Here is a 23860-nt window from a genome sequence, read left to right on the forward strand (position 1 = left end):
TTCAAAACCATACTTTATTTTTCAAGGCTAAAAGAAGTATTCAGAACTCTATTTTTTAAGCAAAAAGATTCACATTTCATTCTGCAGGGTCATTAGTATGAGAAAAAGCATCTGGGGAATTTTCTTTTACTTTTTCCAACTGTTGTTGAGTTCCTACACCAATCCAGATTTCATTTTTAAATGGTAGCAGTTATGGCTTAAGATACACAATTACAAAAGAGTAAACACAAGTATCGAGACTGAAACGGTGAACAGGTAACTATGATCATTTTTCCCACAGAAAGATCATGTTTTAACTACAACAGACAGACATAATAACTGGTTTTATTGGTAAACAAATTAACTGGACACGATCAGCACAGACACTGCTTCAGGGATACCCATGCTGTTAATCCACTAGTGTTGAAAGAACGTTCTGTCTGCTCCAAGTACTTCACCTTTTCCTCCATGTCACAGGACTCAATAACATGGAAGTCTGAAACCATGACAACAGCTTTTTGTTTTGGAGTTTTTTTTGGTGGGGTTTTTTTGTGTTTTGCTTTTTTTTTCCTAAAGAAAAGGATAAAGGATGGAAGACTACAGTATGCGGTGAAGGAAGAGTCATCGCTTCTAAAGAGACAGCAGGACTTTGGCCAACAAATTCTAATCGGTAAGCATGTAAGGACTCAAACCAACTCAGAACCCAGAGCTGCAATTTTTTGGGGTATTCTCCCCTTCACTCATTTATATCTCTGCATTTACATGTTCTGGATGGCTTGCATTCAGTGGGAGAGAGGTAGTGATGGGAACCAGATTCCTTCCCTAAAGTTTCCAAATAGATGAAACCTGGTAAGCATGGCCCCAAGGAAGGGCAAGTGCAACCAGCGGAGGACCTGCCAACTGGGAAAGGACAAGAGCACAAGCACAGACACTAAGCTGCTCTCCCATGCCCAGACTGATAAATAAAACGTTACATAAAGGTGCAGGACAAGAATCGAGCAAGTAACAAAACCTCTGTGGCCTCTGCAATACGTACTTCATGCCAAGCTGTGCAAAGGACAGGGCTGTACCTTTGCTGCACAGTTGTGATTTAAATATTACATTATTTGCAGCTCTGCCAGAAGTTCCAGTGTGTAACTAGCTAGGATGGTTACATTGATAATTTTAATAGCTATATAAAATGTCACCCATTCAAAAAAAGGAAATGGACTTGTATTTGCAGACAACTCCTTTATCCAGTTAATTCTTCATTCTTGTCCCACCTTTGCTATTTGTGACCAGAACAACTTTTGTGTCCTAAGGGTTAAGATTAAGACTAGTTTCAATTGTTACAAGTTTCTTCTTCTTTGCCCACTGAGAATAATTGAAAAAAAAGAAAAATCCAAACCAACACAACAGCAGGTTTTTTTACCTTACACTCCTGGATTATTACAATTTTTACAGGAGTGTTCATTCAAAAGAAACTGTCTGCAATACTTATAATAAAAAGCTGCAACTCTTGGGCAAGGAGGGATGGTTGAAACTAGGTCATCTGAATATCATTTGAATACTATGAACCAATCATTGAATAAAGTCAACACCTGGGACTAAAGAACAGTGCTCCTTAGAACACCCCATTTGTCTTCTGAAGAAGATCAGAGGTACAATGGTTTGTTTTATTGCAACACTGGTTAGCCAAATCCAATCCTTCCCACTTAGATATGATTTTTAAGAAGAAGGGATCCTATGGTTTACTGCCAAATTTGGCAGACAATTTACTGATGAGATTCATGACCTTGGGATTGTTCTGGTACTTGGACATATTTGCTGGGTTCTGGGCAACATCCTGGAACGCAACCATAACTTCTGGATCCTGCAGGACAAAAAGCAGAAAATCAGAGCATTTATAAAACAAGTCTACAAAAGTTAGTGGTTATGTGGTTCCAAAACAGATCTAGTCTTGCTCAGCTTTTAACATGACAAGACTAGACTTCTGGGCAAAAGGTCTCTAAAGACAAACGCATGTTGTTAACACTGCATCAGTGAACACCACAGTCATTACTTTAATTGTTACAGTACCAGCTAGCTCAATCTGTGAGCACAGGGATAAGAGCTCTTTTTTCCCCCAAAACAAGAGCCATCAAACACAGCCTTATCTACTCGATTATTTCTATTCAGGCATCTTCAAATGCATTTTGAAGAAGAGAGGAGCTCTACGTGTGTAGCAGGCATGACAGGATAACCCTCCTCTGAGCAATAGCTGCTGCTACTTATCCCTTTCACCCCTTTTACTTCTACCAGGAGAAACTTTAATCTGCTGGACTGTGAGCAGATTATGTGTGAATGTCTGGCTTTTAAAAATGCATCTGTTTCTCAGTCATTCCCCATTTCCTCTGCAAAATCACACTTGGAAGAGAAACCTGTTATCTCCCATCACACCACCATCTTGCAGCTGATGAACACATTCACAGATATATTATAAGTCAGTAGTCAAAAAACTAACAACTTCATCTTCTTTACTTCAGTATGAGAAGCATTAATACTATTTTTCTGTACTTCTGGTACACCTTTAGCCTCCATGTGCTAGAATTGCTTTTACTTGTTTTACATGTGTATGTTTTGACCAGTGCCCTTTAACAAATCTGGTTTTACGTCTTGACCTGGAAAAATGTTTCCATTATAGGCAACTTCTGCTAAGATTGAAGGATGCTTTAGTTCAGCTGAAATGCAAGCAGTTTATCATGCCCTGTGTAAATCATCTGCATTAGCTGCAATTTCACCTGCTCTTCCTTCTACCATGTTTAAGTAGTTTCAATGAAAGACACAATCTTCCCTAGACTTCTAGCCCATTGCTAACACAAAGGTATTCTTTGGAAATGTCAAAAAACAACTAGTGTCCTAAAGAGGTCTCTATGCTAGAATACCACCATCCTGTATCTATTCTAACATCAGACAAAGACATAGACTTGCTTAACAAGTCTGATCCAAAATTGCATTTGGTAGATGTGGACTCCATTAAAATCACCCACATGGTTTTATACATGTTGAGAATGAAGGGCCAAGTCTCATCTTTTGTTACAAGGATTTACAACTATTTTCATCTCCCTCACAAAAAGCCATCTGCAAAGTCTATGAAAAATAGTACACTGAAGTTCAGAAAACAGATACTAGATGTATTTTCTCCACTTTACAGGATTCCTGTGCAAAGGAAAGAAAAAGACAACTTTGACAATCACAAACTTGTTGTGCTTCCAATTTCAAACAGGGCATATGACAAGTCATGTTGTTAAATCCATGGTTTCACCTCTATAGGAATATTGAACAAAAAGCTAAGTAGGCTTAGTTGCTGGCTTGTGTGAAAACACACCTAAATGAATATTAAATATCCAATTTATGCTACATGCTTTACAGTCCTATAAATTCATAGTAAGTATTCTGTACATGTACAACTCCCTAGAAGCCCTCAACCTCAGACTGTACTTATTGAAAATTTCAGCCAGTTCTTTGAAAGACTAAAAAGCTCAGGGGCAAATGAGCTAAAATATCTCACCTTAGATGTCACTGCAAAAGATCACAACTACTACTGTTAAGAAGCTATGAAAAGCAACTTGGTTTGGTGCATAAAAGACTGGTATCAGCCCCAATAAAAAAAAGGCAGGGAAGGGAAAAGGCAGGGAAGGGAAAAGGCAGGGAAGGGAAAAGGCAGGGAAGGGAAAAGGCAGGGAAGGGAAAAGGCAGGGAAGGGAAAAGGCAGGGAAGGGAAAAGGCAGGGAAGGGAAAAGGCAGGGAAGGGAAAAGGCAGGGAAGGGAAAAGGCAGGGAAGGGAAAAGGCAGGGAAGGGAAAAGGCAGGGAAGGGAAAAGGCAGGGAAGGGAAAAGGCAGGGAAGGGAAAAGGCAGGGAAGGGAAAAGGCAGGGAAGGGAAAAGGCAATATGCTGAAGACACTGAAAACTATAGATCTTCAGGTAATAGTATTGTAAATCTACATAAAGAAAGATGTTACATACTAGCTTATACACGATTTATCTTTATATCAATGATGAGCAATATATAAACATGTCCATAGGCAGACATAGTTGGTTCTTTGGTTGCTTTTACAGATGACAAGCTGGATTTGATAGTTCATCTAGTTCATGTTCAGGCACACACAATTGTAACCTTTACTGAGATGTTAACATTGAAATGTGCCTGAGTCTGTTATTTCACAGAGACTAGGCTCAAAGATGATGAGGCAACAGCCACTAAGTGTAAAGATATTGAGAATATCGTCATTACTCTCAGAATACTCCAGTTTCAGCAGTATTTCCTCACTATGAAAAGCTTCTACATACTGTCAGTTAAAACACTATCTTAGGACTAGCAATTTGGGGGAGATGTGTGATTCGGTATTGTCATTTTTTTGGTAACACCTCAGATAGCTGGCAGCTATTACATGGGTTACCATTACCCATCAACATATTTCACAGCTGCACTGAGCATAAGCCAAGCAGCAGGAACTTCTGTCTTTTAAGACCAGAGCTTATACTACCAGTTCAGCGAGGAAGAGAACATAGGTCAGTTGGACACTTCAGTAAAAAGTGGCAGTGAAATGCTGAAGAAGTCGTATCTAGATGTAAAGTTTGCACAAAGAGGTCAGCAAAAAACTCAAGGCTTTGCTGACAGGTTCTACGTGTTCAAGCCTGCCTGCTGTATCAGCAAACACTGTCAGCACACATTTTTGCACCAGAGTCCTACACTATGTCAGGGTCTATATAATGGGCATGCAATGGAATCTTTATAAAGGCATCTGGCAAGCACTTAATACTTAGCTGCACTTCAAAGCTTTGTTTCAGCAATTCTCATTTCTGAGTCCTGCACTGCAGCATAAATTAGCCAGGTTATGAATACAACTGCAAGTCATGAGCTTTTTTTGCATGGTTTGCGTGCAAGTCAACATTGTTGACTGTGTCAGTCTAAGTAAAGAGGTGTTTCCAAACACCAGCAGCCATTAAGGGAACTCATGAACTTGCATGGAAAGTAATGCCTTTCTTTGAGATTTCAGGACATACCAAATAAGGGTCCCTTGGGACACTTTTACTTAAGACAGGGATCACACCTGTTCAGTGAACTTAAAACAACATGTAACTCTAGTTTAACCACAGCAATCCAGAAAAAGTAACACAACACTTTTACACTTGATCATATTAGTATGTCAATACAACTACACAGCTCAGATTTTCCCTACCTCATGTGCCCCTAGAACTGATGCTGTCAGGTATGTTCTACTTAATCTGCTGCAATACTTTCTTGCTTGAAAGCATTACACATAGCAATTAATTAACTGTGCAAGAACAGTGGGGAAGTATGCTTTCTAAACATGAATTTAGAAAATGCCAGATGCAGACTACTATTCTGCTTCTTTTGCCTCTGGCAAATACCAAACAGTCCCCTAAGAAAAGGTTATTCTCATCTCAGTGTTATTCTAATATACTGTGTTGCAACAATGCTAACAATCATTTTCTGTTTGTGCCTAATTATCTCACCACAATGCATGTGCATTCCAAGACAGAGCAAATGAATTATACTGTGTGGAAAGTAACCATTCGAGAGCCTCAAGAGATGAAGAACTCTACAGAGCACATAGTTTTGTCTATGGTATATATGGAGTGGGGCATTTCCATAGATAACTGATGCCAGACAGCCTGGTGCCACACACATAAGGAGAATTTCACAACAGAAATAAGCAAGCATCCCATTGCTACCCAGAAGGTCACATTGTTCTTCCTTCTCTTAGCTTGTAAGCACCGTTCTTCTCTCATTCAGAACATTTGTCTTTGATTTTACTCACCTGCATTGCTGCAAGGACTTCTGGATCACTGAGAATCTCATTGAGCCCTGGCATACCTGCCATTCCTGGCATACCTCCCGGCATAGCTCCAGGAAATCCACCTGAAAATTCAAGACAGTAAGAATGCATAAGGAAGAAACACTTATTTCATCTATACAGGAGGCCAAGAAAGACCAAGACATACTTCCTTTGCCACACCTCTAAAGCCATGTTCCCATAAGGCTACTGAATTAAACATGGTCTTCACCTTCTCTTTCTCTGAAGGCCTACATCTTATTTCATCCATGTTTTAAACCCCACTGAACAGCAGGTTTGTAACAAGTGTCAGGTTATAGCACCTCGTACACAGACGCAGGTATTTTTCTGGTTAAATGAGGCAGGTCTCAAGCCCAGGAACATAAAGAGTTTGAATGTCCAGGGAGAATGGCAAAAGCAGATCAGCAGTACTGTGTCAGAGGCACGTTCTTGTACCACCAAAGGAAAACAAAAATTAAAAAGCCTTGAAGCAATATGCTTGAGGTTCTGGTCTTGAATCCTTAACCAGCAGCTACCACAGCTGTGCAAAGCAGGGTAGATATGGTTTTTATTTGTTTCCCCTGACAGTTGGAGCATGCACATAGCCCACTACTACATCTCAGTCTTCAAGAGCATCAGTACTTACTGTTGTTTCTCCCCAACTTATTGTATCAAGAATATCAAGGAAAGCCTAATTTTCATCAAATTGTTCAAGGACACCTTTTCTATAAGGTAAACTGCACCAACTCCTTTGAGAAAACACTGTATCCAGCAATAGTTTGTAACCAGCACAAATTTCCCTAATAGTCAATCAAAATTTTCTACTTTTTCTTAACAACTACTGTTTTTAAGCAGAATGGGTGCAAAACACTCTAGGCAGTTTAGAACACATTTTAATACTAGTTTTTCAGCATGTATTAAGCAAATATTGCACTTTTTGTTTTCTCAGAGCTAAATCCTTTCATTCTATTATCCATCACTACTGATTTCTGTCTTTCCTCTAATTGCTACGCAGCATCAACCCTCTTCAAGAGAAACAATCCCATCACTCTTTCCACTAGTGCTCAAAGAGTTATTTCTGGACAATTTCTATACTTGGTAAAGTATTTTTCTCATTGCCTTGAGAACATGTATTATCAAAATTGTGGTTGTAATACTCCATATGGGAAGAAGAGTCACCTCTACCTCAAGTATCAGTACTTAAAAATAAAATACCTGGGAAGCCACCTGGGAAACCACCAAACTGAGCTCCTCCTGCCTGTCGCCTGGCTTCTTCCTCCTGCAGATGAAAGCATATTATTCCACACAAAACGAGGGAACTGTCGACTGTTTTCTATTGCTCCACTGGTTTTAGGAGGAAAAAAAAAAACAACCCAAACCTGAGAGTGCTTCAGGCAGGTAAGCTACTGCAATAAACAAAGCACTTCACAATGTACAAAACCATGGATAAGAAATAGCAATATTCTTAAGTTCATAGAATCATAGAATGGTAGGGGTTGGAAGGGACCTTTAGAGATCATCTAGTCCAACATACGGTTCAGTAATAACACGTTGTACATACTTTAGTATGATTTGGTTTAGCTCCCCAACTTATATTTCTTACATTTCTACAACTCCTACCCATCACATTGCTATTATATACCAATACATCAGTAAAGCATGAAGCAAAAACAGGCAAACTGTGTCAGGAAGTGAGGAAGAGAAGTATTATCCTGAATTTAAAACCTTCCACTTCAGAAGACATAAGTATTTTAAGTGAAAACTATTCTGGTACGGTCATACAATAACTGACTTGTTGAAATATAGGATTAGTAGAGATTCAAGAGCTTGTTTTTGTCACGAGCAATAAAAGCACAGGCAATACAACGACTAATATTCTCCAGATTTCATTACTGGTCCAGCAACCAAGAAAGAAATCAGGCCTCTAAAATTTACTTCCATTTTGAGTCTTAGAAATAATTATTCTCTGCAATTCGTTTTAACCAAAATAACTATGACACTCTCCAAATTATCAAACAATATTCAAGCCTAAGTATTTACCCTCTGTGCTTTCTCGTGTTCCTCCCGTGCCTTCTTCACTCTTTCCATTCTTTCCTTGATTTCCTTTTCTTCACGTTTCCGCTCATATTTTCTGCGGTGTTCTGCAATTTTCTGAGCCTGTTACAATACAACACCAAGATCCCACATAAACTTCTAGGATATCACATAAGGTATTTAAATACAAAATATATATGTGTTATCACTTGCTTTTACCAGCTCTTAAATTTTAAGATCTGACTTCATATCCTAAAAGCCCTTTGTTTTAGGAGCCGTTTCTTACTTCTTCTCTATGGCAGATGGTTATCCATGTCTACTCAACCCTAACTGGATTCACCAGAACACACACTCAAGTATGCTGCTTTGCTGTAGAGTTCTGGGACTTGCATCATAGTTTGAATTCAAACCATGACATTATTCCACATCCCTTTGTGTTTTTATGCTGCCATATTAATTTCTGCAGAGATACCAGCAGCTGCACTGGAAATGGGGACTGGCACTGGCAACAATAGGAAGGGTAATTTCCCCTGCATACATAGACTTTGCATGTAGTGCTATTGCTGGTTCAGATGCCTTTGCAGCTAAACACAAACAAGTCAAGGAGTTCCTGAACCAAACCAAGAAAAGTGTGTCGGGGAGAAAATTTGCTCCCTATTATTGGCTTTTTCTCAAGCCTATCGTATCCACTGCGCCAGCAGAAGAGGGTAGTTAGCAATGACCTCCCAAGGCTCCTCACTCAGGACTCATTGTAACAACAGAACACTATCTGTAATGCTGCTTTCCTGGAATCAAATCTATCCTCCTATAGAATTGAAAAAAATGATTCATGATTTCATGAACTGTGTATGATGGTTACCCTGTAACACTCCTGTAACAAAAGAACATTGCAAAAATCAAGGTTCAAGATCAGAGATACTAACTACTGCTACCAGGGATATTCTTCTGTTACTTCAGAACACTCTTTAAACAACCAAATGATTTTATAAGTAGTAATGCTTCAATACAACTTATTTTGGCCAGCAGATACTCATTCCATATCACATCATTCTTAAAGTATCTTTGCCAGAGAAAGAACCCCACAGGAAGCACTGATACTGAATGCAGTACATGTTATCAGAACCTGATGTTATGGCTGTTCAATACTTCATTGACAGAAGTAAATGTTTTGGGTTTTTTTAAGTGATAACATAAAAAGTTTCCAATGTTTTGATTTTCACTGTTTCTAAGTATCTCTCAAACATGAACTAAGGGTTTTTAGAATTTGACCCAGACTTTCATCTGAAAGTGCTACAAAAAAACAAGTGCTAGGAAAACTGAAAGTGAATAAATTAGATGAGCGTATCACCTTCACTTATTAAAGATAAAAAAAGCCACCCATGAAAAGACCATACATTTTTCCTGGAGCTACACACACAAATTCCCATACAGCTGGGATACATCAATGCATCACAGACAAACTCTACTGTTCCTGTGCATGGGCAAATTTACTGGGAAATAAAAGGCTCCCCCTCAGCCAAACATTAAATATATCCCTTATAAAAAAGGTTGAGACCTAAGATCTAACTACATTTACCACAGATCAATAGTCTCCAGCACAGAAGACTAATAGGTTGTAATACCGTTTCCAGTGATGTTTTGCTGAAGACAGCGTCTTCTACAAAGACATTGTAAAAAAACTTGAAAGCTGAAGTTATTAGACACAAGCATGTTTTTGTGTGTGGTGGGTTAAGCATGGCTGCCTGCCAGATGCCCACTAAGCTGCACTCTCCCTCTCCTCAACAGAGCACAGAAAGAAAGATGGAGAAGCTCCCGACTTGAGATAAAGACAAGGAGATCACTCACCCACTACCATCATGGGCAAAACAGACTTGACATGAGGAAGATTAAATTACTACCAATTAAAAATAGAGATAAGAAACAAACACAAAACTAAAGCCACTTTCTCCCTATTCCCCCTCTTTCCAAAGCTCAGTTTCCCTTCTTCATTCCTCACTTGCCATCCTCCTCTTCCTCCCACCTTGAACAGCACAAGACGATGGGGGCTATAGTTGGTTCATAATATTCCTTCCTCCTCACACTTTCTTCCTCCTCAGTATAAGATCCTCCCCACAGGATATAATCCTTCACAGACTGCTCCAGTGTGGATCAGGCTCACAGGCTATGGTCCTCAAGCAACAGACTGTTCCAGCATAGGTCTGCCATGGGCTGCAGCTCCTGTCAGAAAACCAGCTTCTGCGTGGGCTACTCTCCAAAGGCTGCAGTTTCTGCCAGGAGCCTTCTCCAGTGTGGGCTCTCCATGGGATGCAGCTTCCTTCAGGGCACATCCACTTGTTTTAGCATGGGGTCCTCCATGGGCTGTTGGTGGGTATCTGCTTCACCACAGACCTCCACAGCCTCAAGAGGCACTACCTGCTTAATCACAGTGTTCTCCATGGGCTGCAGGGGAATCTTCCATGCCTAGCACACCTCCTCTCTTCCTTCTTAACTGACTGTGGCATCTGCACGGTTGCTTCAGTCTTTTTTGTTCTTTATTTTCCTCTCTCTCATCACAGTTGGGCTGCAGTTTTTAATCCTTCCTCAAGTGTTATCACAGAATCACTGACTGGCTCAGCTTTGGCCAGCAGTTGGTTTTGGAGCCAGCTGCAACAGGGGAAGCCCCATGTCTCATCTTACAAGAGGCCAGCCCTGCAGTCTCCACCTCACCCCAACCTTGCTGTGTACACTCAACACAGTGCAACAGCTGCAACCTGTGGTCTGACAACTGCTTTAAAGAAATACGCAACACATGGAGGGGGAAAAAAAAAAAAAACAAGAAACCTGCTATCAACAGTCTTACATTTGTTACACAAAATTTCTTCGTTGCTGGGGCCACTTGCTTGAGAAAAACTGAAAGACAGTTTAGATTACACCGCCCCCATGGGGTAGATGTATGAAAGTACAAATCACAGTGAAGAATGCTTCCTTTCAAACATGTTTAGGATGAAACTGAGCATTTCAGTAACATCTTGAAAAAAAAATACTATCAGTGTCCTCTTGCATTTCTGAATATTTTTAGTCTAGATCCTAAAATACCAGGCAAACTTCAACTGCTTCAGATCCTTCTGTTAAGGTTTTTAAATGGAACACGTTATTCCATAGTTCAGTTTCATGCCCGGCCCCAAAGATTCAATTTCCCTACAAAATGCCTTTAAACAGCTGTGATTGCAGACAAAAGTATTTACAAAATTAGTTTGATGACACAGAAACATGTTCCTACAAGACTATATGTTGAAGGCAGCAATGTCACTCCAACAAATAGAGGAGGGACCTGCGTTATGCCTTCTTACTTACTCTTGGTTGCACCTCCTTCAGCATGGCACTAGCATCTTCATCATAATCCAGTTTGCAAGCCAATGCAAGATCATGAGCAGCTTCCTCCCAGTGACCCAGAAGTCTGGAATTCAGAAGACATCAACATTCAGAGGGAAAAAGCAAACTGAACTCTTCTAGTTCTTCAAACTACTCACTGCCATGCAGCATTTAGTATTTTTATCTGTAGCTCTATGGACTTAAAGAAGTTCAATAACTATGGTGTTTTCTATAACCTGCACACTACCAGCAGAGGCTTGTTTTATACCCTTACAATAACTTTTGCTTGAAGTAACAGTAGGAAAAAACCCCTCAATCAGCTAGTGTCATTGTTTGCTACAAACAAGAAGGGTCTAGAACAGTGAAAAGGTACTCCACCTAAACAAGTGAAGCACAATAACAAGAATACTCTGCATCATTATGTACATGCTCAGTGCAACATTACACATTCAGTGTTCTGCAGAAGTCTACACCACTCAACTTCAAGCTTAAGTGAACTCCCTTTACTCAGCACTCAAAACATTCTAGCTAACTGCATGTCTTAGTTGAAGAGGTCATACAAGCTACTATGCACACTCCTTAACCATTTATACAATGCCACGATAACCAAAAGCTAAGCAAATGGGGGTATTCCTAAATGATCAAACCACTTCTGCTTACAGAGGTGTTAATTGACACTATGCTCCAGTCTCCAGACCCTTAGGCTCTGTGCCATTTGTTAAAACTGTAGACACTAATGCTCCCTGAACACTGTTTAACGTGCCTTTTGTGGAGAGAGGGTGATGTTTTATTACCATTTACTCTTTCTGCTTTTATACAGACCATAAAAAGTGTCACCTTCTTTATTTTGGGTCCCATCTATTGTCATTTAGGAAAAAAAGTTGGTGAAGGCACAGAGGGGATGCACACCAGCCTAATGCAATTTTCAACAATCACATTGCTTGCTTATTACCACTCTTTAATTGCAACAAATGGATCCCTTAATGTCTAGGCAGTTTATTTTACTATGTAAAAGTGCTCTAGGATTGAACTCCCAATCTTTACCAAATGATTTAGAAAATGTTATTCAGAACAGCAGTAAGCCATTACAGAGTATGCTTAAAAGACAAAAAAAGACAATGCCAGAAGGACTACTCATAAATTGTCATCAATAAATCACCTTCATCCTTTCTCTCCTCTAAGCCATCCACTCAGCATAATGGTTTCTTGGCTCGTGGCTACTGCTCTCATGTACAAGACAGATAGTTCAGAGACAGAGAGAAGAAGAGACTGCATAAACAGCACTGTTTCTTCCAAGTAAAAAGATAATATCAAGTACAGGTGCAGTTCATTACCTGTGTGCTTTTCCCCTCCATTTGTAGGTCTGTGCTGAGTCAGGATTAATCTTGATGGCTCTGTCACAATCTCTAATGGCAGCATTTGGCTTCTGTAGCTTCACAAAAACACTGTGGGAACAAGAACACTTATTGTACATATCGAAATACCAAGTTACTAACTTAAGCTGGAATAATTTTGGATGACTAACAGGCAAGCTAGTGAGATAATACATTTGAAGAGCTGAGTTCAAAAAGATTTCATAATGATAATGAAGTCATTAAAATTTAGTGCGTGTGTCCCATCATTGTAAGTGAATCATTAGCAAGAAGCAAAAGCATTCATTGCCCAGCTTCAAGCCTTGCCAGCAAGAATAACTTTAGTGCACAAGGAAAGGATATATAAAAGCAAAGGACAGTTCAATTCCGTGGTGTTTGCAGTCTATAGCCAACGGCAACTAGCAATTTGAACACAACGAGAATAATATTATGCATGTCATATTACATGGTCTTTAAAACAGTAAGACAAAAAAAAAAGCATGAGTTATCCTACAGGCTATAAGGATCAACAGCTAGAATCATGAGTAACTAAAAAAAGGAGACAGGAGATGAGTCATGAAAAATCAAAGAGGCAAAACAAAACACAAACTCAGAAAGTAGCTCCAGTCCCTTGCCCCTTATGTGAAATAACTGCAAATTTTACAATTGTTCTGGTTTAGCAAGGAGCAGCTTTTGGCTTAGTAACAGGGGGAGCGGGTTGCAGTGAAGACCAGGTAAAGAGTTTGCGGACTCTCCCCCGGCTCCTGGGTTCACATCCACCTCCGGCCCGGCTGGGCCAATCTGGCGCCTCTGCCATCACTATTTAGGGGACGGGAATTTGGAATGCGAGTCAGGAGGTGTAAGAGGTATACAAGATGGAGGCGACCACGCGGACTCTTCAGCCAGAGAAGGAGGAAGGAAGGAGAAGCAGTAGACTGGAGACCCTTCTGCAAGCCGTGGCGAGAATGCAAGCTGTGCCCCTGAAACCTATGGAGATCCATGGCAGGACTGAGAGCCACCAGCAGCTCCGTGTGGGTGAGCCCGGACGGGCGAGGGACTGTGTGGGGAGACGGCCATGGCCCAGGCCGTGTTGGAGAGCCTGCACGCCGCAGAGCAGCCCCACACGAGAGGCAGAGAGGAGCTGCAGCCTTTGGAATGGGTGCACGTCGGAGCAGCCCGTGCAGGGCTGCCATGCGTGTGAGTTACCCCACGGACTCGCAGGGAGGACTGGTGTGGAGTTGGCCCGTCCTGAGGAGGGACAAACGGCAGAAGCTATCGGGAACAGACTGACTGAGACCCCCACTGCCTGCCCCCCCGAACCGTTCAGGAGGGGACAGGGTAAAAACCCCGGGATCAGGGCTCTGGGGAGGTGTGGCGGGAAGGTGTTCTTAAAAAGGCTGGTTGGACTCTTCATTGACGTATTCCTCTGTGTTGTTTCGTTTTGGTTATGTTTTGGGTTTTTGTGGGTATGTTTTAGTTGATGTTGCATTAAATTATTTTCTGTTTTCTTCCCCAAACCGAGTGGCCTGGTCTGTTTTGTCCTGAACCTTAAGCGGCAATTAAGCTCTCCCTGCCCTTGAGCAATTCTCAGCCACTTCAGGCTAATCGTGGTCTTTGTTCCCTGATGGGCCTAAACCACGACAACAATACACAAGCAGATAAGATTTAGTAGAGCAGTACCTTAGGAGGTTCAAGGCATTTCAAATCAAAAATCTCTGAAGGAAGCACTAAAAAAATGTTCCTTAATTTGTTGACCAAGCATCCAATATTCAAGATACTGTAAGTCAGAACCTCCTGCACTTTTACATCTACTTGAAAACAATTTGTCAGCAATTGCTTGTAGGTAACTTCATCACTAAGGCTTGTTATAAAGCAGGCAGAGTCGTACATTCTCTTACAGAAAAAGAGGTGGACAGCGTGTCAGGAAACTGTCTCAAACCTACACTTCACCAGTAAGAGACATTCCAGTGCTGCTGGATGTAGAAAAACAACCCCCCAGAACCAAAACTCAAGTCCACCAAAGGTGGATTAAACTCACAGCACCTGATGAGCACTACTGTTACACTGCAGCTTTTATAATATCCTAAAACATTGTTTGCTTACTTCTACACTTGATCAAACTGAGGTAACTTTTAAACTTCTCCTAACACTCTTTTTCACTGCTAACCCAGTCCTTAGAAGACAGAGCACTAAAAGTGGTTTGAAAAACACCACTATGACGAAAACAACAGGGTATTGAGGTACATAAGTGGCGTTACACGCAAAAAATGTGATATGGAAAGAAAAAAACAGTAGGGAACTTCTGCTTCTGCAACTCATATTTATCCAGCCTTCTTCAAGAAGCAGAAGGATAAAGATGTTTGTGCATTATGAAGTTAGGGTTACTACATATCAAATCTGGCAACGTTCCCAATGCCTTATCTGCAGTCTGATAGACGTAATTAGCAGTAAGGTGGGTACTGAATGGGTTGAGAAACAGGTGTGTCCTGGTCAAGTGAACAGAAACAAATCTACTTCACAGTGAACTAAATTACTCAGCAGGTACAATAGAGAGAGAATTCAGGTGATCCAGAATTAACTTGGCATCTCAATGGGACGTGACTTCACCATCTTAATCCCAGAAGAAACTCCAGATATTGCAGATGTTTGTATCCAGCATTACTCTAACTCAATGTAATAAATGCCACATGAACACAAAGCATTTTGGAACACCATTTTGTTACTCTGTTATCAAGATTATTTACATGACTGCTTCGGCACAATAGAAAATGCATGAAGTATACTTTAGTCTTTCACCCACGTGGTTTTAAGTTTACATAGATCCTCAAGTTGCCTGTTACATTTAGGTTCCCTAAGGAAAGTAACAGAGCAAGCAGAAACATAAATCACCAGTTTATAATGACTCACCTTGCTCTTTTGGCATACAAGATGGCCAAACAAGGATTCAGTTTTATAGCATCTGTGAACAAGTCGACAGCCTTCTGAAGTTCACCTAAATATGAGTACCAGTAAAGTTTCAATCATTATGCAATGAAGTTACACGCAAATTGCCAAACCTGCCTTACAGAGTGTTACATCCCTAGGCACTTCTTCAATGGAAAATTATCCACAAAGGTAAACCAATTTCTCCCTGTTGCTATGTTATTGAAGCACAATCTTCAAAACTAATGCTGGAGGGGAGGAGAGACTTTTCCTAGTTAAATTTGTAGATTTAACTTTGTACGCAATCAAAGAGGAAGTTACATCTAAATGATACAGCTTCTCACTGCATTAAGATAAACCACTAGAGACACTAATCACAGTATGTAGGAAAGTAGTGTAACGATCAATTTGTAATCAAGATTCATTCTCATCCATCCTGCCCAAAACTACAGCTCCATTGGCAAGATAGTATTTAAAGATGCTTTCATATTCTAGATATGGTTTTGGGTATCCAACAGGAAATGGGTTTTATCTTCCTTGAAAGGACTCTAAATGGTCCAGAATATTTACTTTGGTTTTTAAAAGGAGAATGAAACCTGGTATCATTTATTACGTACTAAAAACAATTTATCACCTTCACTTAGAGCATTTATCGCTTCAATTTTCTTCTCATTAGCTTGATCCATCATCTCTTCAGTTACCTAGGAAAATAAACAGACAAAACCACAAAAAAACCCAAGTAAATATCCCATAGACTCCAAAAGAAAATTACCATGCAGAGTGACAAAGAAAGGAGCTAGAGTCTTCTTATTCCAGAATTTTGGTTTTAATTTGCATTGAAATCATGGTTCAAAAAAATGCAAACTTTGCTTTCAACGTGGAGATACTGGCCACTATTATTTTTAGCTAGAAAATGCTCAAAAGGTAAGTTGAATAGTGGAAAACTTCTATGTATCTAGTTTTTATGGGTGTTTTCTGAGATTTTATTGGTGTCTGCCCTGGTTTTCATCACTGAACTTTTTGATGGACTCTAACTTCAAAGAAGAGAGTGATTTAAAGCCATTAAGACTTCTGTTTAGGAGAAAAAGAGTCAAACCAACAGCTGGCTACTTAATATAGTTCTCATCCCCCCTCATCTGCTGTCCTTGACTAAACTCAAAATCTCTCCCTATTTGCTGTCACAGACACAGAAAATACTACCCTTACCTCCACATTTTCATCTCCCATTTCTTGAGGGTCATCATTGTCTGGTTCAATCACTCCCTCATCATCAATTTCTGGGGATTAAAAAAACCAGAAAGCAAGATTAAGCTCCATCTACAAACAGAGAGAGGGTTTACAGAATCATGTTCAAATTGGTGAAATATGATAAGGTCATCTGTTTGCCACACCTAAGTCACTCTCTTCGCTTTCTGGTTCAGGTGATTTAACCGGCTCCTCTGGCTGATCTTCTGCTTTGCCCTGAAAGATAAAAGCATACATGTTTCCCCACTGATATTCTACTCCCACTCTAATAAATAACAATTCACCAAAAAATGCAAAATTAATCTTCAAAGCATCAGATTGCTCTCAGGCTAAACTGTTTTATTTTTAAGATACAAATCTCCATTCTCCTCCTTTCAGATTAAGTCTACAATGCATGCAAATGACTGACCCCAAATTTTGACTCGTGAGCTTCTATTATTGGTAAAGCTTGTCCTTCAATTTATATAATTCAATAATCAAAACCAAATCATCCAAATAATACCCAATTCAGAACCAGTTTTGCAATGAATACTAACCAAGCCTTTCAATCTTCCTGCCCTCCCTCACACATATTCTAGACTAAAAATTATCTCAACCTAATACCATTATTAAGATAAGGCCCCATAGCTGGTGTCAATGATTAAAATATTGTTTACATGTGCCAAGGTCATAGATTTTTGCCACTTAAACACACACATAAAATATTTTTCCAATGTTTTCTTATTAATTTCTAACTACACATCATGATTTCAACTGGGACAATTTTCTTCTAGTAGCTTGTACAGGGCTGTGGTTTGGAATTAGTGTGAGAATAAATGTTGATAACACTCTGATGGTTTCAGTATAAATACTACTTAGCAAAAACTAGGTCAAGGTTTTTTAGTTTCTCATGCTTTGCCAGCAAGAAGGCTGGAGAGGCACAAAGAGTTGGGAGGGGACACAGTCAAGACAGCTGACACAAACTATCCAGAGGGATATTCCGTACTATATGATGTCATGCACAGTATATAAACTGGGGGGAGTTGGTGGGGAGGGGCAGATGGCTGCTCAGGCATCTGTCAGTGGCTGGTGAGCGACTGCATTGGGCATCGCTTCTCTTTCTTGGGATTTCTTTCACTCACTCGTTATGACCCTGTTTTGTTGCTTTTTAATTACTCTTTTTTTAAAAAAATCAATTATTAAACTCCTATTACATCAACCCACAAGTTTTACTTGATTTTGGTTCTCCTCCCCATCCCACCAAGGCGGGGAGTAAGTCAGTGAGCATCTGTGTGGTGCTTAGTTGCTGTCTGGGGTTAAACCACAACGGTACCTAACTAACTTCCTCTGGATCCCGTAACTTTGCACATCCAGCTTTGGCACAGACAGAAGATGTTTGTCTTCACATTCAGTGTCACAAACTATACTCACTACATACACATAATCCCTCCACAGAGTTCTAACTGGCCACTAATTCCACCTTCTTGCTGTCTTGTTAAATCAAAAAACCCCAAATCTTCTACTTTTAAAACAATTAAAGCTTAAGAAAATTCTGCTATAAAGATCTACAAGTCAAATTTACTCTTTTTTCCCTTGGAACAACTGAACAAAACCCAACAAAAAATCTCTTCCACAATACTGCCTTAAAAAGCTGATAGTTCAATTGTTCATTACCTACTTGGTAGTATTTCTTCTCATTCAAAGACTACAATTGAATTCACTAATGACTAGAAAAGAGGTGTATCAGCAGACAGTACATTAAAAAAGAGATCAGGACTTTGTTTGGCACTTGCATTGAACAGAAGATCAGGCATTCAGGATTAGGGAAATGGAGCGCGATAACACTTGAAAGAAATTAGGAAGCCATCTGTGACAAGTCATCTACGGCATCCAACGGGCAGGCTTCAGACTGAACTGCCACGCTCCCTCACCCCAGCCCAGCGTATTCACCCACTTTGTTTGGCAGCAAGTTTTTCCCACCTCCTGCTCAGTTATGTTTTTCACAGTCCAAATGTTAGTTTTCAGCAATAAAATTCTTCATATCTCACCTTGGTTGTCTCCTCTGTGGTGGCATTGGCTGGAGCAGGCGGTATTGTGCCTCCCATACTTTTCAGCAAAACAGGCGAAAGAAAAACAAACCAAAATGGTAAGATTATTGAAATAGAGACATGTACTTCATTCACTCAAATCCTGCTGGTAATCCCAGCTTTTTGTTGTCACACAAAGCACAACGATCCAATTCACTGTTAAACCAGCAAATGAAAAGCACACGTCCGCCACGCTTTTCTCAGTGCAGCATAATGCACGTTGTGGCTATTGGTTCTTTGACCTACAGCTCCACTGTGACTTGTATTTGTGCATGCCACACATCACCCACCCACCTTTGCTCAGAAACAAGGAAAAGCTGCCTCCTTGGCTCAAGTGGATTTGCTCCTTAGAATGTAACTTAGGTTTTGAGTCAAAACTAAATGTTATTATTATAGATGTTACTAGCATTAGAATCACTTTTGGAACAGAGATTAAAGTTAAGAGAAGCATTAACAGCCTAAAATGCTTGTGCCATTAAAAAACTGATGCCTAAAACAAAAATGCATCTCTTACATACCGCAATATTCATGCCTTTCCTCAGCTACAAGTTAAAGAGCATTTTCTGTATAGACAGCATTCTCTCAATAAAGTTCTATATTCTATCGACTTTGGTTAGCAGCCAGAAATAAGTATAGGCTGAATTCTCCAGTTTTTCCATATAACATCTAATCATCCCTAATGGCAGGCTGCCATGAGAACTACCACTCCCGCCGTGCATTCCCATCTACTGCTAGTTTTTAATTGCTCTGGCCGAACACATACCAAAGGGGGACAAAACCCCTAACAACTCGACAGGCTTGACTAGCTCCTAGGGGCCCCACATGAGTAGTTAGAAGGGATGTAGGGAAGAGAAGGAAATGGCAATTGGAAGCAGGTAGGAGGAACTGGAAGGGTGCAGGACTATGTGCCTTCAGGAATTAGTGTAACATAAAACTATATCCTGAGGCTGAGATCCTATAGTTTCTTAAGTCAGGTTGCTGCAGTCCCATTCTTCCCTCTCAGTCAGGCCCAAAACTGTCTGAAAACAAGTCTGTATGGTGCAGGAAAGGACAGGGATAAACTGGGGGAGAGAGAGTAGAAGAGGAGGTGGCAGGATAGGTTCTGGAAGAAGGCCCTGCAGCAAAAGGCAGGCAAACGGCACTACACTACCTCTAGTTTACAAGGATAAACTCTCAAGAAAAAATACCACAAGTTACAAACATTGTCATCCTCTGTAGCTATTGCATAAAGTCTAGATATGTCCCTGGAATGTTGACATTGCTTAATCTAAGCTTTAAGGACTACAAAACTGCAGTGTGGTAAATCATTACAGAGCTAGGCAAAAAGCACAGTATATGTAGTAACTGTTCCTCCTAAATGTTTACCTTCATAGGCTGACAATAGCTCAGAGCATGCTCACAAGTGAAGATACAACTAACACTTGTCAGCAACACTTTTTTCCCCCCAACAGTGAGATTTTCAAAGCCTGGATTATGTGAAAAAGACTGAGAACCCTCCAACTCAAAAAGGTCAATACCGTTCCCAGCTTCCAGTTATGTATTTAAGTACAGCTCATAAAAAAGCAAGTATCAAATTCTCGAACAACTCCAAATTATCAGTCTCAAAAAAACAGCCAGTTTTAAGCCTGACACCTTGAATCATCTCATGGCTGAAACAACTTGACCAGTCTCCTCTGCCTCCTTCACATCCCTCCTGAGAACTACTCAAGCTTAGAATAGCCTATGAATACGTTTAACTAGTATATATGCACATTCAATAACATGCTATTTCAAGAATTGACAAGGCTAAAACAACTCCTAGTCCTTCAAAATGTTTTAAATATCCAGTTACCCTCCATTTAAAATAGAGCTACAGCCCCCAAGCGATTCAAAAGCAAGTTAGTCTAAACATCTCTTGAAAGAGTATTTTATTGCAATGACTACAGCAAGGATGTACGCAGAGCTTGCCATGGATTTAACCTCAACAGTACACAGATGCATGACACACTCCTGCAGGAAAAGGCAGGTACTGAGTTGTATCAATATAGCACCCATCCCCCCCTCCAAAAAAACCCCTTAAATTAAACCTTTGCGCTAAAACGGAGTTGTGCAACTCCAATAAGAGCTCTTGGGAGCTGTCAGGATTCCCTTGCAACAACGATTCCATACTTCCAATCATCACAGTGATGAGAAGTGCTGCTTTTATGACTTGTTGGAAGAACTGAATTCACTTTCATCACCACCAGCAAAATTATCTTTAGAGAGAAACTGGACTGCCATGAATTTAAAGCAAGAACAAAAAAAGGCAAAAAGCTCCGTTCAATGATTTTGTGCTTTACTTTTTAAGGATTGCTCTTGTTTCTTTGCTCAATTGCAGGTTTTTGATACATATTCCCTTTAATGACTCATTTCATAACAACTAAAAAAAAAAAGTTTGTATTTTTATGCAATTATGACTAAAAGGGATGTCAAAACACTTTCTAAATATAATCATATACTAACTTACCCTTTCTACACAGAGACCATCTACACAGAAATTAAATGCAACAGCTGCACAGAACGGTTAGGAGATAACAATCACATGAAAACAGGTTAAGACTTAGGGATTCTGATGCAATATTAACAGCTAGTCACAAATAAAGCATCCCATTACGGCTTTACAAGCAGTCAGCATCGTGAAAGTTGGAATCATTGATTGTTTTCTTCTTAAAGTAAATCATCAGAATTCTAGTTGAAAGATTTAACAATGGATTTCGGTATCATTTAATCATTATTCTGTAGTCACTCACAACATTATCTGGGTGACTAAACCTACGTCTTTCAGATGAACACAAGCCTGACAGACACAGAAGGCTCATCAGGTTTATTCCCGCCTGAAGCCAAGCTGTGCTAAGTTTCAAGCATGGATGTTCTACTTTGAAAGATTTTAACTTCTGAGATAAAGACATTCAGTGAAGATTTGACACGGAAAAAAACACTCCACAGTTCAAAACTGCATTTTTATACTTAAAAGTGCCCTTCTATTACTCAAATACAAACTCTAAAAATTTATTTGGAAATTAGAGCCCTCCCCATTAACATGGATAAAGTTACAAATCAGATGATCACCTTTCAGTTCCCTAACATCTTCTTTGGCTAAAAGAAGTCATTGCTCTTCCTCTCCCTCCCAAACTAGTCTGTTTACACCTTCCTAGTCGAGTAAGAGAAGAATGGAAGTAACCTAGGGTGAGACACTGAAGTCTTTTACTCAGCAGAAAAAAAACCCTGAAGACCTGCAAGCAGGATAACACAGACGTGCATCTGCCTCCTGGGCGTACACGCAGATTGCTCAGTACTGAGAAAACCCAAGAAGTTATTTACACAGGAGTGGGTTTACTACCATGCTGACATTCGTATGCATAAAAAATAAGTTTAAGGCCACTGTGAAAACCCCCAAATAAATAGTTCATTGGAGCCATTTCCATTTTATGACATGCTGTGAAATACCGGTATTTACTTACCTATAAGCACACAAAGCCCCACCGGTTTTTCATCTAATTACAAGTACTATACAGCAGAAAGTCCCGTTAAAATGATTTCGAATTAAAACATAAAGCAAACTTTCAACAATAAATCCCAGTTTGCCATTAAATGCAAATCTTTTTACTGCTGCTTTTATCGAATGTCTTAACGGCGGGGACTTCCTCACTTCTCAGAATTCTTTAGAGTAGTAAAGATTTTAGCTACAGAAGCCAAGTAGAGGTACCCCAACTGAATACAGAGGTTGTGGGGGTTCTCTGCCAGCAGCAAAGGACCTCAGTCTCGCAAGCCTGGTGTTTCTAGGCGCTCACGTTGGTGACCAAGGATGTTCTTGTATTAGTAAGCATCTGCTACGACAGGCCAGAGGTGCACGGAAGCCTACGTGCAGCAGATGTTTGAAGAGCCTCACAAGGGAGCAAGACTTCAACTGCTTGCTATGGGGAAACTTCAAGGGGAAAACCACACTTTGGTCAGGAACCGTTCCACACGTTAAGTGCCAAGTATTTTATGCTTTCGGGTACCAGGATGTAAATCAACTCCACTCACCTCCCCACAAACTCGGCTCCTTTTTAAGACAAGCTAGCCAACTCTGCTGCATAACGCAAAGAGAATTAGCTGGGTTAAGGACTGCTCTAGGGCTTTCCAGCCTGGAAAGCCGAGCCACCGAGATGGCCGGGGGGAGGGAGAGGCGGGATTTTGCAACGAGAATGGCCAGAGTTTACAAACAAAAACAATCAAACAGAAATTACAACTCTTTCAAACGCCCCAGTTGTGACCCTGGCGCTGCCTGCGGCGGGAATGGAAGCGAAGGGAAGGCGGTAGCGTACCGGAGCCGCTCTCCGACCACGTCCCAGAGAACCGGACCGGACCGGACGGGACGGGACCAGACGGGAGCCGCAGCGGCGACCGCCCGCGCCCCCCTCCCGGCCCCGCCCCCCTCCCGAGCCACGCGGCGGGGCCGCGCGCCGACACGTGCCACCGCCCCCCGCCCCTCCCCCGCTACGCCCCACGCGAGACCACCTCTGCCCTCCCCTCCCCCACAGCCCTCTCCTCACACCCGCCTCGGCGGCGGCGCGGCCCGTGACCCACCTCTCCACCCACTCGCGGAGGAAGGCAAGCTCCTCGGTGTGCAGCAGGCCCGGGTTCTGCTTGCAGAGCCGGACGAAAGCCCGCAGCTCGCTCAGCTTGCGGGAGTCCATGGCGGAACGGCAGCGGGAAAGAAGCGGCGGCGGCGGCGACAACAACAACCGAGGCTCCCCCGCTTCGCAACCCGACCGCCGCGCGGCGCCGCGGAACCTTCCAGCCCGCGCCGCCCCCGCCGAGGCGCCGCCCCCGCCCGCCGCGACACGCCCACCTCGGGCCTGGGCACGCCCCCGGCACCGCGCAGCGGCGGGAACGTTCTAGAAGCGGGAGTGGGCGCCGGGCGGCTGCATCCCGCCGGGCGCGGCATCGCTGCCGCGTTACCGCCTGCCCCTGTCCCTGTGCGCTTCTGCGCCTCAGCGCCCTTCTCGCGCCTCCTCTCCGGGCGAGACAGGCGGCCTGTGCAGGCGCCTAAGCCGGGCTGGCGCTGCTCATTGGCGGCGGGGCGGGGAG

At 41.5% G+C, this 23860-nt stretch overlaps 1 protein-coding gene across 1 annotated transcript; it reads right to left on the bottom strand.

Annotated features, from left to right (window-relative positions):
- Positions 1-304: 304 nt before the first annotated feature.
- ST13 (ST13 Hsp70 interacting protein) lies at positions 305-23582 on the bottom strand. Its single transcript, XM_062012990.1, has 12 exons — positions 23357-23582; positions 18731-18788; positions 16850-16919; positions 16665-16735; positions 16093-16159; positions 15444-15528; positions 12519-12629; positions 11167-11269; positions 7840-7956; positions 7015-7078; positions 5785-5885; positions 305-1831 (listed from the first exon to the last, which is right to left on the bottom strand). Exons 1-12 carry the CDS (start codon positions 23464-23466, stop codon positions 1703-1705), a joined length of 1086 nt encoding a protein of 361 aa, XP_061868974.1. The 5' UTR covers positions 23467-23582; the 3' UTR covers positions 305-1702.
- Positions 23583-23860: the final 278 nt, after the last annotated feature.

Source organism: Colius striatus, chromosome 1 (assembly GCF_028858725.1).
Source record: "Colius striatus isolate bColStr4 chromosome 1, bColStr4.1.hap1, whole genome shotgun sequence".
Lineage (NCBI taxonomy): Eukaryota > Metazoa > Chordata > Aves > Coliiformes > Coliidae > Colius > Colius striatus.